This window comes from Galendromus occidentalis, unplaced genomic scaffold, assembly GCF_000255335.2.
Source record: "Galendromus occidentalis unplaced genomic scaffold, Mocc_1.1 scf7180000077464, whole genome shotgun sequence".
Classification (NCBI taxonomy): Eukaryota; Metazoa; Arthropoda; class Arachnida; order Mesostigmata; family Phytoseiidae; genus Galendromus; species Galendromus occidentalis.
In genome coordinates, this window is record NW_003805452.1 from 980,922 (window position 1) to 995,968 (window position 15,047).

The 15,047-nt window shown below is 50.8% G+C and overlaps 3 protein-coding genes across 3 annotated transcripts; 2 read left to right on the forward strand and 1 right to left on the reverse strand.

Moving 5' to 3' along the window:
- Nucleotides 1-1,320: 1,320 nt before the first annotated feature.
- On the reverse strand, nt 1,321-5,354 carry sky (GTPase-activating protein skywalker). The gene is made up of 11 exons (XM_003744376.2): nt 5,129-5,354; nt 4,784-4,911; nt 4,608-4,694; nt 4,157-4,279; nt 3,827-3,986; nt 3,540-3,723; nt 3,216-3,311; nt 2,614-2,864; nt 2,315-2,484; nt 1,962-2,175; nt 1,321-1,823 (listed from the first exon to the last, which is right to left on the reverse strand). The coding sequence occupies exons 1-11, from the start codon at nt 5,231-5,233 to the stop codon at nt 1,632-1,634; spliced, it is 1,710 nt and encodes a 569-aa protein (XP_003744424.1). The 5' UTR covers nt 5,234-5,354; the 3' UTR covers nt 1,321-1,631.
- A 2,933-nt stretch (nt 5,355-8,287) lies between these two features.
- Nucleotides 8,288-11,849, forward strand: Art4 (arginine methyltransferase 4). Its single transcript, XM_003744314.1, has 7 exons — nt 8,288-8,516; nt 8,598-8,780; nt 9,140-9,314; nt 9,454-10,497; nt 10,614-10,711; nt 10,795-10,904; nt 11,144-11,849. Exons 2-7 carry the CDS (start codon nt 8,642-8,644, stop codon nt 11,276-11,278), a joined length of 1,701 nt encoding a protein of 566 aa, XP_003744362.1. The 5' UTR covers nt 8,288-8,516; nt 8,598-8,641; the 3' UTR covers nt 11,279-11,849.
- Nucleotides 11,850-14,184: 2,335 nt separating this feature from the next.
- Nucleotides 14,185-15,047, forward strand: mRpL40 (mitochondrial ribosomal protein L40). The gene is made up of 3 exons (XM_003744315.2): nt 14,185-14,411; nt 14,495-14,684; nt 14,782-15,047. The coding sequence occupies exons 1-3, from the start codon at nt 14,227-14,229 to the stop codon at nt 14,983-14,985; spliced, it is 579 nt and encodes a 192-aa protein (XP_003744363.1). The 5' UTR covers nt 14,185-14,226; the 3' UTR covers nt 14,986-15,047.

Genomic DNA, 15,047 nt, shown 5'->3' on the forward strand with positions numbered 1-15,047 from the left:
ATGCCTAGACGTGAGGAATCCTCGTCCCATCTCTTGCAGCAAGAACTTACCTCGTCGAAGTTCCGCGAGAAGACTCCCGGATGTGAATCGAGCTCTAGGGTCGAGCTCCCAATTGAATCATCGAGTTCTCCATCATCGATGTCGATACCGGACGTATCCGCGAACGACGCTTTCTTTTTTTCATATTCGCGCTTCTGAACTCTAATGTAGTTGCCCACTGCTCTGGCTAGCACATACAGCTTGGCATTATCACAGGAGGTCTCGCGAGGCCGCTCTCGTCCGGTCGTGGATTTGGGCACACAGCTCGATTGTTTCCCTCAAGGTGTGCTTGTCACCGGGGGATCAATGATTTAGGGCGGCTTTACGGAGGCTGAGCGAGCTCCACCTCTTCTTAAACACCAGGTCAGCTTGTCACCTCCACCGACGCTTGAAACAGAGTAATCGTCCCTGCTCCGGTTGGGAACACGCGAGCGGTACGGAGTGACAACCTGTTCTAAAAATACTACTCATTTCAAGCCTAGTTGCTTCCTCCTATTGGTTGATAGAAGAAAGGGGGACATCGCCCCATCAGACTCGCGCCGAAGTTCTTTTATGTTGTTGCTGCCACTCCTTGCAGTCGTCCTCCAGCGCTGATGTGTCGTCGCACCGTCAGCCGGTCAGTCGCGACCTCGTACGCTGCCGAATCCCCAGACTCGAATCCACTCAATCCGTCGATGCTAAAGAGGACCTTCTGAGTATGCATGGAGCAGAGACGAGGAGCTCCCCCGAAAATCACTGATCGGACCTGTGGGTGCATCATGTGATATTTATTCGGCATCTCTTCAATTTACTTCTACGCTGTCTGTCACACAAAGCCCGTTCAACGTTAGAATAATAGAAACATGGCAACTACTTATTAAGTAGTACTTAATAGAGATCAGGAGTCGAAGACTCCGCTCGCTTCTACATATGCATTAGTATTGCACTCGAAGAGTTAATTTATCCTCGTATAATGGGTCGTCATATCCCCCCCTTGACACAATCGACGATGAGGCTTCACTCCGTCAACTACCTGTTGGATATAAGATGCTGAATGTTGCATCTCATGAGAGCACGTTTGTTCCTCTCCTGTGGGAATCGGGAGAGCTCCCTCCGATCCCGCTGAGCGACGAGGATCCCGGTCTCAGGCCACGGGGTCGAGGACGCTTGGCGTCCGAGTATTTCGAGATGAGCGCTGAGCTCTCGGAAAGGTATTGGCAATCGTTTATGGCATCAGTGGCGCTCCACGGGCGTGAGTTTATACGATGGCCGTGGTGAGTGACTCGCGACTGAGACATGGGCAGACTCTGGAAGTGCCATTGACCGTGGTCGAACACTTCTCACATGCGAGTAGTCAGATGATTGATCGATATCGAAAAAACTTCGCCAGTCGGCAGAGACTATTGCGCTCGACTTCGATCCGCTGGGCTCCCCTCCCCGCGCCGACACGAAACGAATCACAGTGAGTACGAACGAGAACGAACAAGCCGATTTCGGGCTTGTTCAGCATGCTTAATGTAGAAAAAAATGTAAATTCCGCCTTGCTGTTCTATCGGTCTTCAAGGCTATCATATCCAGAGATCTTTTAGGCACGAGTGATCATTCTGGAATGATCACTCGAATGCTATCGCTTCAAAGGCGATCACTTTGAAATCCCTGCTGCTCGCCAGCGGCTCATTGTCGAATGTTGATGAGCGATCGCTCCGTCCCGTATTCATGTCGAGCGGTATGTGTAGAGCACCGCATCCTATATCGAGGCCGTCGACCGAACATTGGAACAACTGCTGTCCGGCTGAGATTTCCGTCTGAAAATGCACATAAACTCCAGTGAATTTCGAGCTGGAAACCGCGACCAGAGCCGCAGCTGAGCTACGCAGCATATTCCCCGAATACCCTCGATCTCCTCCATGGAGGCGCAATGTCGAAGAGACGCTGGCACTCACATCACAAGGGGCGCCATAACCGACCCACTTGTAGACTTTCAATGTTTCACTCTTTCCGAAAGAGAAGACGAACGTTTCTCCCGTCCCGAAGAATTTTTGCCCTTTCTTCCGAGATCCCCACGCTACGGAGCAGAACGCGCCGAAAACATCCGCCTCCGAAGTTTTCACGAGTATGACCAGAGGTTCGACGGCATCGACCATGTGGAAGAAATTCCTGCAGCAATCGGCGGCGCTGATTAGGCATGCGAATCCAAAAGCTTCCGAGGCAAACGGGCCATCACGATAAAGCAATTATACAATACAATAGATAGGTACAATTGACACTTTAGCTGAGGAACCTCGGCTACCCTCACCGTAAAGATGTGCCATGTTCGTTCGATGTGAATACAATGTAAGGCTTGACAACTGTGTATCGGTCAGGCAGATGAGACCACAATTGCTCCAACTGGAACTGATTCGCAATGGAGGACTGGATTTCGGACACGAAGTAGAGTACAGATACATCCAATGTGTTGAGCGTGATCTAGCGAGCGGAGATGAGACATTGAATTTCCAAACTCAATCCGATAGAACCGAGGATCCTAAAAACGCCGTGCTCGACTAAGATGCCTAAGACGAGATGGGCGCATCGAATGGAGGAGGTATCACGAACCTGCTTCACGACGATTTCCTTAGATGTAGATATGTCCAGCGGCAGCCGTGACGCAAGGTTGGATATCGCTGGTATGCTGAGGGACGATGCGAGCTTTGACAGCAAGCGAGACGAAAATCCTCGGATAGAGTAAGCTTTCTCTATGAATTCTTCCTCGGACAACAGTGATGGTAGACTATTACGAACGAACGCAACCAATCCATCCAGCAGCAGAGGTGCCATTTCGAACTTGCGCTTCACTTTGGGGGTTGCTGTAGGAATACATACTCTCTCATTTCTATGCTTCATGAAGCGAGTTCGTCCGGATCCAGTCCGAGCTCTAATCATCTACACTGAAGCAAGGATTCCCATAAGCGGCTTGAAGCTCTTCTGAGTTAGGAAATTTATCCGCGAAGCGAGAAAAGATGCGAGTAGACTCTTCCGCAATCGACTGAGGATCGCTGAGCTAGAGGCGGTTCAGACCAGGAGAGATCGTTTCTCCGGGGAATCCCGTGAGCTGTTTCGAGAAGCTCCCCGATGTTCCAAGCCTTAAGTACTCGCGCCCATCACCCCTCTCATCACAACAGCCACCTCCAAAAGTCTCAGTCGTTTCGAAGACAAACCTCGGATAGATCTACGGAAAGATCTGCGCAGTCGTTCTGTGAAACTCCTTCGGGTTCGCATGCTCCGACTCGGCGAAAAGTTGTTTCCGATTCCAACTGTAGAATGTATTCATGGAGCGAACTCCACAGTAAGAAGACTCATGCAAAAACTGAACATCTAAACATCGAGCGCTGCAGTTCGATGATAAATAATTGAGGTAAGGAATACAGCGCGTGCAATTCATAAACTTTTACAGAAGCATCAAGAGTAGCATATCGGCTTGTCGGCTTCGGAAATGGCTCTTCCATGAAAGCAGATCGAGATCATATTAGCCAAGAACTCACATTTTGGAGTGCTCGAGTTCGCAATGCCATCGCCGAATTGCGAGTACAAAATCAAGATCAGTAACGAACTTCGATAAAGCGCTCGCGTCCCCTCGAGCAAAAAGTTGTCGAAAACCCGTATGATGTATTTCAATGGCAGACCTCGGAATATCCACAAGGGCCAGGTGAGGAAAAATTGCACAATCTGAAGGGAATGTAGAGGGGTCTGAGTTCAATCGCGAAGTATGAGGGTCGACGACGCAGCGCGATAGATAGGTATCCTTTTCGGTGGCAGGCTGCGGACGAACCTCATCTTCTTTGGTTGAAAGTGAGTTTTCGATCCATCTATAAGTTTTCGGTGAGACCTTCCGGGATAGTTTCTGGAAGGTCATCGATGTCCGGCTGTACATGTTGGGCGTTTGGTCGAGATGATGGACGCGATTGTTATCCATCAGGGAACAGACAGCCCTGAGGAGTAAACATATCAGGATAATTCCCTCATGGATAGAGCCGGCTTTCCCCCGAAAGGTAGCCACCAAGACTGATGAGCTCGGGAGACTCGAGAGCTGCTCTCGGTCGCGCAAGTCCCCCCGCATCGAGAAATGGCGTTGTGTTCTGGAAAACAGGCTCAAACTCACTTGTAAGCTTCCTGGTGAGGCAAGAAATGGAGAAGTACAGCAGTCACCGGGTAGAGTAGGGGTGCGTAGATGACATGTGTATAGGATATACCGACTGTATTGATTATACGATATAAGCGCGAACTGCGAAAGAAAAAAAATACAATTTTCGCGTGAGAATCGCAAGAAGCAGGATCTGGTCAATCCCGACCGCCTTCAGCGATATCAGAGCGGCCATAAGGTGTGACGATCTATAAGATATCCCCGCCATGTCGATCAAAGTTCCACGGACCGCGTGATCCAGACGATTGGGCCCGTCACGGCGCGTGATGTGCTCAAATCATCCTCTGATATGTACGGGACCGTGCCACAGAGTCAAGCCAGTTTGTACGAGCTCTTTGATGAGCAATCGAGTTCTCAACGAACGAGAATACTTATATATTTTTCCCCTCGAACCTTCATTGGTACTCACATCCCTTCTTCCTGTAGCCAAAAATCGTCCGCAAAAGCCGGATCGATGAACTTTGGTAGCGATTTGAGGGATGCCATACCATCGTTCCTGGAAGAAGATCGTTCCATGAAGTTGGATTCTCACTCAGATATATGAATTTTGAAGCGTATCCATTGAGGAATCCCGTCAAGTCTCACCCGGCTCTGTTGTCATAGAAGGAATCACTCTGGGGAATCTTTGAGTGATATTTGCAAATTTCCGTCCAGAATCGCCGTCGGAAGGGAGAGCCTGAACCGATTCTCGCTGTCCGAAGGAACTTCTTTGCCTTGGAGAGAGATGAGAGAAAATTGATGAGAGTCGGCAAATTTGAGAAACACCAATTTTGTCGGCGAGTTCGAGAAACCAAGCTAACGGGATTACCCATAGGGTTACCCACGTCTACCCGCGGCCATCAAAACCGTATAGGCGTCAACCGCGGTATCTCCCCTGGGAGGGGGCTCATCATGGCCGATGGATGAAGGATGATTCGTTCGGTGACTTACATTCTTCGTTTTATCTGACTTGAGATAGTTTTCCAGTTGTTCAATCGACTGGCAGACGCCGGAGTCCAGGGACGCTCCTGTGTCACTGACGTTGTCCTGCTGCATGGCCTCCAATTTTCACGGGGGTCTCTCAATTTCAAGGGAGCTCATTTCGCATCTGAAACTCGAGAGAGGCTCGAAAACCCACAGCGAGTCCCCGGCGGTCCGTTCCCCATCATTGCACTTCCTCTCTGATTTAAATGCGAGTATCCTTTCCGGCATGAAATCACTCCTCTCTCCACTGCCTATTCGCCGTTTCCATCACAGCTACTTCGGAGGGGAGGAGGGTTCGGAAGTGAACGTCTCTCGAGAGGGTCCGGCATCGAGGATCGAGGTCCTATCGAGGCTTATTCCGCCGAAGAGGCGTTCCACATGGAGAAAGACATCACAAGTGAGATCTGTCAACGAGAAAGGAGCATTGCGATGAGACTGGTGATCTTTGCCCAGGGAGCTGACGGGCGCTGCTTTCGACTCCGTCCAGTGGTCGGCCCCGAGAGTCCAGTGCTCCTCCGAGATTAATTGGGTGGTCTCGACCTGCCCATTCATCTTGGAGTGAAGAGTCGTGAGGGGGAAGTGGATTCGTATTCATGGCGGATCTGCTCCGGGGCACGTGCCTCCTCGGAAAGTCATATGTAGGTAATTCTCGGTACGAGAGCGACCGGAGGAACCGTCCCGATTCGAGAAGGTCGAAGCACACCCTCGGGTCGAGTCCTCGGCAGATAGATGTCCCGGTGGCGGCGGAAATTCGCGAGGTCATGCCACATTTGTTCCATGAATATACTATGGAATCCTCATGAATATACAATGGAATATCGGGACTTTGATTCGACGGTCCGGCCTAACCGGATAAAGCCGAGATACCATGCATACATCTTCTGAAACCGTGCGTTTTCCGAGAGGATCAGCGCACCTGGAACTGCCTGCGTAATCGTGCATATCATCCCGTAGAGATCCCCGGCCCAGAGCTCAATAATGATAATCATCTCGATCATGATGATGGACGCTCATCATCGGATATAGGTACATATGGACCCGATGGACGACACCTGTCAAGCCTGGAGCTCTGGGATCTGGGAGCCGGAATTGAGGAGGCCCGAATTGGCGGGAGCCAGACGACGTGGAGAAGGTGGAAACGACAACGTGCCAGATATATGTACGACCTCATACCCCGCCTTGTGCGCTTTAATCACAGCCTATGAAGGATAGAGCATCCACAACAGTTTGTCTTCACTTCGAATTGAAACCAACGGTTATCACGTATTCCATCAGGTGTCCCGCCCCCGTTCCAAGTTCAGCCGTGAAACGCATCAAACGCTGCTCTCAGACAAAAATCTGGAATATCTGGAAGATGAGCGGTACCCAGAGTACATTCGCACATGAATGTCTTCTCTGAGGTTGCAGGAAAGCACCGCTGCGACATCTCGCGTCGGAGGCGCGTCATTTCCACTGTCACTCCAACTTCATTGAATGCCAGTAAAGAGAGGTCTCGCGTAACGAACGGCTTGCATAACAAGCAGCTCGAGCGAGGAGAATGTCTCGAGAAGATTGATTAGTTTCGAAAGGGAAATCGCTCGCACGATAGATACAGATATCGCCGCGCGAATGAAACGGGAACGCTGTACTCCGGAGAGAATCGAAAAGCTCCATTCCCACCAGAGGAGCATCATCTGGGCCTCTGTCGTATGCATTCGCAATCGTCCTCCTACCATTCTCGATCGAAAGCAGGTTCATCCCGGCTCGTCAGATTCCACGCGGGCTTCCATGAATATAGCTCCCACGAATCGGGGCTTCCCGAATTCGGCCTTCCACCGATTTAGGATTCCACTAACTGGGGCTCCTACAAATTCGGGCATCCTCAACTCAGACTCCCGCAGAACCCATCCGTCGGCAAGTACCGAGTGATGTTGTGTGTCGTCGAGCTATCGAAAGCGGCGACAACGCATCGCGCGCGTTGAGGTTCCTTCTCCCAGTCGAGGGGAGCCTCGACGCTTTGAAAGAACGTTCCTAGGGGAAATTCAGGCACATTGGAAGGATGCCAATGGGGATCATCGCTCTGGCAACCACCAGAATCGACGGCGAGATCCTCGAACACTGGTGCAGCATGCAGTCGGACATTCGAAATGATAATTAGATTCGTCGAGAGGCACATCGGCGGAGGAATACCGCGTGAAGCGTGAATCGATGATGTCTGATGACGATTACCCACCATGGAGTCCTTGCACTGCGCGAATGTTCAAGCCTTCTCCCCGAATCCCGAGCCCGGAACTGGAAATCATCCTGCTCACCACTGTAGCCTTGGAGAGGATTTTCAGCACTTCGGAGCTCCTCACTCAGACAGTTTCTGCAAAAGCGCTTGAGCGATGAGAATTTTTCTGATCTTGGTTTCTCGAAGAATTGACATGATAGTGGAAAACCATATCTCAGCTTTGGCTGTCACTGGACTCCTGGTCCATCGCTTTTAAGGACATATTCGTGAAGCAAGGTCCCGTATTCCGAATATTATCCGCCTCCGGGGGAATATAGAGCAGGGAGAACTTTCCTCTGTCTGCTGTCTGCTGATATTCTCCCTACCGGCCGTACCCTCAGGAAACACTCTCCCACAGATGATGATTACCTATCAGGGGCGTATAAAGGATCTTTTTTGGGGAACGCACCAATTTCCCTGGGGGAGGGGGTTCTCGAAGATTCGCGTAAGCCGAAGGTTTTGAAAACCGCGGTCTTTTTAGAGGCCGAATCGGACCACCAGTCGCGGCCGCAGCGCCGTGGTTGTCGACGAATGTGTGGGGCGCTCTCTCTCCTCCTCTGCGGGTGTTGTTATGTCCATCGTCATCATCGTCTTCGTCGTCATTCTTAGAGGCCATGTGTCTATCACAACGACGAACCACCACATCGATCCGCTCCTCGATAAAAATCAACACCTCGCATACGAGTTTCAAGACACTCATGCAATCTATGTCTTTTGAGCAACGAAGTCGCGTACCTGCGTAGATCCCCGATCATCTCCCACTGGAGTTACGGGACCGGAACGACTTCTGAATTCGGCGCTCAAGTTTTCTCTTTATTTGTTCCGTCCGAAACTGAAGCAGACGCCTAGCAGAAGGAAAAAGCACTTCGTGTGTTGTTGCTGCCCATACTCTCTTCATCCGGACTTGAGGCAGTGTCGTTCTTTGCGGATCCTCCGGTCTTCGTTCGGTCCTCGAATCGCTCGCCATTCCTCGCGATCGTAGGTTCCTCCGTCATTCAGCTCGCCAATAAGCCCATCTGCTCGCCTATCTGTACGGGAGGAGCACGCTCGCTGCCCGTCTGACCGATCCGCCGTAAAAACCCGCCCGCTCATCGTGTGCCGCTCGTGAGTAGGAGACTGCTGATCTCTATGTGCGACAATTGCAGTCGTTCCGCGATGCATGAGCGTGACTTGCAGGCTTGATAGTGATTTTCCAGCTGCATTCGGATAATCGGAATCTGAGCTGAAGAATGGCAACCGCGATCAGTTTCACCGGTGTTCGTTTGTCGCACCTCAATTCTGGTGGTGAACTCCTTGGCAAAGAAGATGGTTCATTGAGACTGCAGCCTCTTAATCAGACGGAGAATTTCCTGCTACGATTTTTCAAAGGTGAGTTTCTCCATGGAGTCCAGGGCTTCGTTCATCGCTGATGTTTCCCCACCTGCTCTGGAGACCGAGAGATATGCCGAGCGGAATTGTCGAATCACACGCTCTGCTGCCGCCTTTCGGCGGGGAAAAAGTCGCCTATTTTCGTGCTACGTTTTTGTGAGCTCCAGCCCGCAGGGCCGTCACGATAATTAATTGTAGATCAAACCATGTCGACAGCCGAGAATCTGCTCTGAGAGAGTTGTTTTGCCTCGGATTATCCCCACATGACTCAAGTTCTTCTGTGTCGCTTCGATCACCTCATCTGTCTAGGCTCTGGCGACACATCGAAGTGCCGAATTCAAGCAATCGCTGCGTTTCAGACTCGAATGTCAACACTCCAGCCGCAAACGCTCATCTCGAAGTGGAAGTGTTCAAGGATAGCGATGTGTCGCGCGTAGGTAGTACAGCATTTGTCGTCAACCATCAAAAAGGCACATTGCTCGTTCATTTCGAGGATCAGAAACAACGAGAAGTCCTTGCCAACCTCATCAGCAAGTAGGTTGAAGAGCCCCATTCGCTGAGGCGCGCCATGGCTGCATCAATATGTTTCGCGCTATCATCATCCTCATCATCAATCTTCATTGATGATGATGAGTGAAGTACGTATGACACCTCTCACGATTCTTATCGACAGGTATCAGAAAGGCGAGGATCACAGTCTGTTCTCGGAACGCACTGAGGAATCGTCTGCGTCTCAGTATTTCCAATTCTACGGATACTTATCCCAGCAGCAGAACATGATGCAAGACTACTGGAGAACAGCGACTTATCAACGGGCAGTGTTGAGCAACGTCGAGGATTTCAGAGGCAAAGTGATCTTAGACGTAGGAGCCGGCTCCGGGATACTATCCTTTTTCGCCGCTCAAGCGGGTGCTGCTCGCGTCTACGGTATCGAAGCGTCGTCTATGGCCAAACACGCGGAGAGCCTTGTCTATGCTAACCGTCTTCAGAATGTCATCAAGCTCATCCCGGGGAAAGTCGAAGAGGTTGTTCTCCAAGAGAAGGTGGACCTGATCATTTCGGAACCGATGGGATACATGCTGTACAACGAACGCATGCTTGAAAGCTATGTTCACGCGAAGAAGTTTTTGAAACCCGGCGGAAAAATGTTCCCAACGCTTGGAGATCTCCACGTCGCTCCTTTTACCGACGCTGCACTGTTCATGGAACAGATGAACAAAGCCAATTTTTGGTGTCAGAACTCCTTCCACGGTGTTGACCTGACGTGTTTGCGTGACTCCGCTGTGAAGGAATATTTCCACCAGCCGGTCGTCGACACATTCGACATGCGCATCCTATTGGCGCAATCGGTTGTGCACTCTGTAAATTTCGAGAAAGCCGACGAGGTGGATTTGCACAAAATTCATATTCCTCTCGAGTTTGTTGTCACTCAGAGTGGTGAGCTGCACGGTTTAGCCTTTTGGTTCGACGTGGCCTTCGTGGGGAGTCAACAAACCGTCTACTTGTCTACGTCGCCCTCGCAACCTCTAACTCACTGGTATCAAGTACGATGCCTTGTCGACAAGCCGATGATTGTCACCAAGGGACAATATCTCGACGGCCACTGCACCTTAATGGCTAATAAGCGTCAAAGTTACGATGTCGACATCGAAATCTGTATTCGGGGGACTCAGGTGCGAGCGCGTAATACTCTAGATCTCAAGAACCCCTTCTTCCGGTAAGCAGACCTGGAGATCCTTTAAGATCTATATGCATCCGGTGTTGGTCGTCCTTCCCAGGACTGGGAACACAATCGGGGAAGTCGATGGGCTAATGGAAGTGTCCCCTTTGAAGGTACACGGGTCAACCGGTCCAAGCGCCGCCTGGATACTGTGAGACTTCTCCGTCACATGAATATTGGTCTCAGTCAGCCTCGGACGTACATCATGCCGGTGAGCCTTCGAGCTCCAGTTCGATATGGAGTCTAGATCATCCAACGTGTTCGATTTCCTCATGTAGCGTTTGATTCTTCCAGCGAACAACACTGAGATGTTGAGCGTGAACGGCCAGGTGATCCAATTGCAACATCATCAGCAGCTGGTGCAGAACGGGGCCGCCGATAAGTTCAAACAAATGCAAGCTCAAGTAGGTACCAGCGTGGGAGACAACCTCCAAGCCCAGACCTAGGGGCATCTTCCCGAGAGGATGGTCTAAGGATCGTGTCCCGAACACCCTGAGAAAGCCACATTCAGATTTAACGTCGACTTCTCGAATATATTCTCCATTCTCGCGCGCGAGGTCCGATCGTCTGTCCTCCTTGCTAAATCGAAATGTTAGCTCTCTACCGCAACTATGATGTGCTAGTCAGCGTTGTCAACTTACAGGGCATACCGATCCCGTCGTCAATAGGAGGTGGAGTGACTCCCGCTCTTGTTGGTCATCCTGTACAAACACTGCTGCTCAGTGATCCCTCGGCGGCGGCTTCAATTTACCAACAGCCTCCCCCTCCTTCTCAGTAGGATAGGTTATATTAGGCTAATAAGATATAACCGCTGAGAAGATTTTCCTCTTGAACCATGCATGTAAATAGATACTCGGATCAATCTCAAGCTCTTGCTCACGTGCCCACTGTACATATTTCGTTTGCAACGAACGACCCGATATCTCAAAGACGAGTCGCTCAGCCGGCTAGTCTGACTTTGAACGGCTCTAGGTTCGAGCGATACGGCTGTGGAAAGACAACTCTCGGATGCCTCTGGAGGAAAATCGTTCACTGAATGAAGGTTACTAGGTATATCTGACCCCCGGAGGCATCGGGCTCCTGCGAGTGTTCACGAGGAGTGGAGAGTGATCATCTTTCTCGTTCTATTCACGTAGTACTTCCACCTAGCGAGCAAAACGAGATTCTCTATTCACTCAGGGTTTGACGACATGATGCTTCGGAGGCTCGGAGGCAAGCTACAAGTTAGCTTGCTCCAGTGCACGAATCCTCGAGTGGCTGCAAGGTCGGCTACTGGAGCAACAGTGCCGTAGGTGATGGTTATTATCATTCAATAAAGCTGTTGCAGTCAGCTCCTCGCGTTCTCTAAATGCGACCTTTTTTTCTGAAAGAAATCTTTTCCCCACGGAACAGCGTCACCCGAACCGTATCCCTCCCCGCGTGACGAATCTTGAGCAGAACTTCAATCCAGTGATGCGGAGCTCAGCGAGAAATCCCCATGGTCTCTTGGATTTCGGGCATATATCCTGGTCCCGTATCACCGCCACGATCTCCTCGGATCATGCATGACTCGAGTGGCGTGTCTTGGCTGGTTTCCCCGAATCGTTCCCGCAGAGCTGCCGAAGCGGTGGTTCGCCGAACTGAAGCAGAAATAAATCTCTGAGGGCAGCCATGCCTGTGAAAGCTTTGCGAAATCTCCAATATTTCCGTCTCATCAGGACTTGAACAATATCTGCTTCGGGATTATTCCCAGTCGCATAACAGGAGAGGGTCCCGATTTCGTTTGAAGACTACCTCAGCGGCAACAAGATTCCCTTCTGGATTAGCCAACCCAAAGCACCTGTGCGATAGCCTCCAATCAGCCGGAGCATTCCCGGCAGACTCGAGGGTGCTTTCGAGGAATGAGCGGCAGCGCTCGTCTGGAACGGTAGATGAGGGATGATTCCACATGCTCTCAATATTCCCTCCAGCCTCCGTGTCTCCACTGGCGCCAACGGGGACTTATCGATGCTCTCTTGCGAACGATTTTCGTGTTGACGCGTGACGTCGAATAGCTGGCGGCATTCCGCGCAATACTGAGGCGTTCAGGTTTTTGCATTCTGAATTGAATTCAGATTGATCTAGATTAAGAAAATCTGTGAGGTCGTTCCATCCCGAAGATATGCCGCATCTCCTCTGACGAGCGCTCGGACTACCATAAACCTTTTTCTTCTATTGAGATTCCTATATTCAAGCGGGGTTCCCTTCCGAAAACTGGGAGCAAATCCATTGAGCGAATCTACGAGACTGGTGGAAGCTCGGAAGGGAATCGCCGCAGACAAATTTTCTCGATTTCTCATCGGTGAGAAGTAAGAGAGGCCCGAAGGATGTTCTGAGCGCGTGAATATTGATTGGAGTCATTGATACAAATGATATCGAATACATTTAGGTATATCGGGATCGGGATATCTCATCGCTCCAGGTTTGGAAATTCACCCCGATCGACCTCGGCGGGTTAGGTGGAAAAATCTGCCAAAGAGGTGGTGAATACATACCCTCTTTTCCATTATTCCCTATAGTGCGTCGAGATTTCTGGTACAGCTTGAGCAGAATACATTCCCCTTGGGAGAATTTAAGGCCGTGGTGCGAAGGAATCACAATCACGAGTTATGCCGGGGGGATCATGGCAGAGGCAGATAGGTCTGAGTGTCCTCCGAGATGGCTAAGGCTTGCGTTTGTCCTGTTCTGCTCTATCGAAAACTGAGACTTCTATTCTTCATTCACGAGGAATTATCCTTCGTGTGAACGGACAGATCATCATCAACTCCTCCGATCATCTCGCGCTGGAGCGTTGGGCGCGACGTCGCCGACATGGCATGGCATGAGACGGGCTTCACAAGAAGCATCTTCCAACCAGCGGATGCTCCAGCGATACTATTCGAGTCTTAAAGCCAAACTCATCGAAGAGCTGCTACTGTCTTTACTGGAATTGAATGAGTCCTTCGCGCTCGTTTTCCGATTCCCCGCGGTAGACCACAGACTCCGGGACCCGACAATCTGGGACGTGGAGTTCAAGTATTGAAGTAATCGGAGAAGCATGAAACGCCATTCTCTGTAGAAGTGGCCTGACTGTACCCATCGACGTTGATGGGTCGCGGGTCGCGGCTCTCCTGTTTGCAGAATATCCGCGCTCCCAAGCCTGGTTCGACAGTAGTGAGAAGCAAGGGGGCTTCCTGCTCGTCTCTCGTATCAGATTCCCGCGCCTGGTAGCTGGTAGGTAAAAGAACTCAGTCAGTGTTTGCCGATCTCCGATCAAGAAAGACGCAGCCGGCGAATACTCTCGCCGCATCTCCCAGACCTGCTGCGCTGCCGGACTCGAGGCGCGGCTCCGTTATTGTACAGGTGCAGCTCCTCCATCATCCACGACTGGATAGCACTTTCCTGCCCCAGTCGAAATGATGAATCCGCGTGATGGAAGCTTAGATCGCTCCTCCGAGTTGCTAATTTGAAATCTATCGGCATCGCCACAACGGAATTGCCCGCGCTGTCCTAGTCGTATTAGACTACCTTCTTACTAAGGTGGTTAGGCGTTCTCCATAGTCTACAATGGGCACCAGCGCTATCGCTATCCCGGTCTATTTCGAATATCTTAGCAGACGACATCCCGTAATCGAGAAGCGGAGAGGGGGGCTAAATATTTTGAGCCTCCTCCTCCACCGACTTCGCAAACTTTCACGGGATCGCATGTGAGCTCATTGAACTCAAACCATGCTCTCCCTGTTCAGTCGATACGTTCCATCTTGCTATCGGAATCTTCTCCCGAATGGAGCCTGTAATATACACACTTCGTCGCAGCTGTGGGCTGAACCTATGAGGAAGAGACGGCGAATGGATCCTGCGCTCCTGAAGATGCGCGAACAACGGAAAATTCGCAAACTGGAGAAAGGCATCAGGTTTGCGCACGATGAGATAAGTTCCGTGGAGTTTCGAATTTTCACACGACCCGGCACCGCTGACTTCTGGCTCTTTGTTTTAGGCAGTTGAAGAAACATGCTAAAAAAATGAAACCGATCGACGAAATGGAAGTATCACCAAAGCTCCAGAGAGAGCTCGCCGATCGGAAGCGTCAACTCCCTGATTTGCCCCCGAATATCGTGTCTTTTCGACAAGATCTGATCCGAGTTTGGAGTAGGGTGCAGTCTGCCTACTATAAAGACGAAACTAAGGTCCGAGTCCCGAAGCATCGAAATGTCTGTTTGGATCCCGAATACTAAAATCTCTCCAGCGATGACTCCTCGCAAGCTAATGCTCGCTCCCTCGCAGATCATCTCCGCCATGCTCCATTGTCAGAACGCTGCTCTGGAGGACCTGAAAGAAGCTGATCCGGGACTATACGATGCCGCCATGCAACCCGATCTCTCGCTAATACCATTCAAGATAGACGCAGTGACTGAAACGCCGCCATTGAAGAACTACCAGCCGCCGGACGGGAAATATACGGAAACCACGAAGAAGTGGCGACCCTGAGGACAGCGAAGCCGCGCGTGAATAGAGTTCTTATAGCACAGAATAAAGGCGTGCCTTCGCTA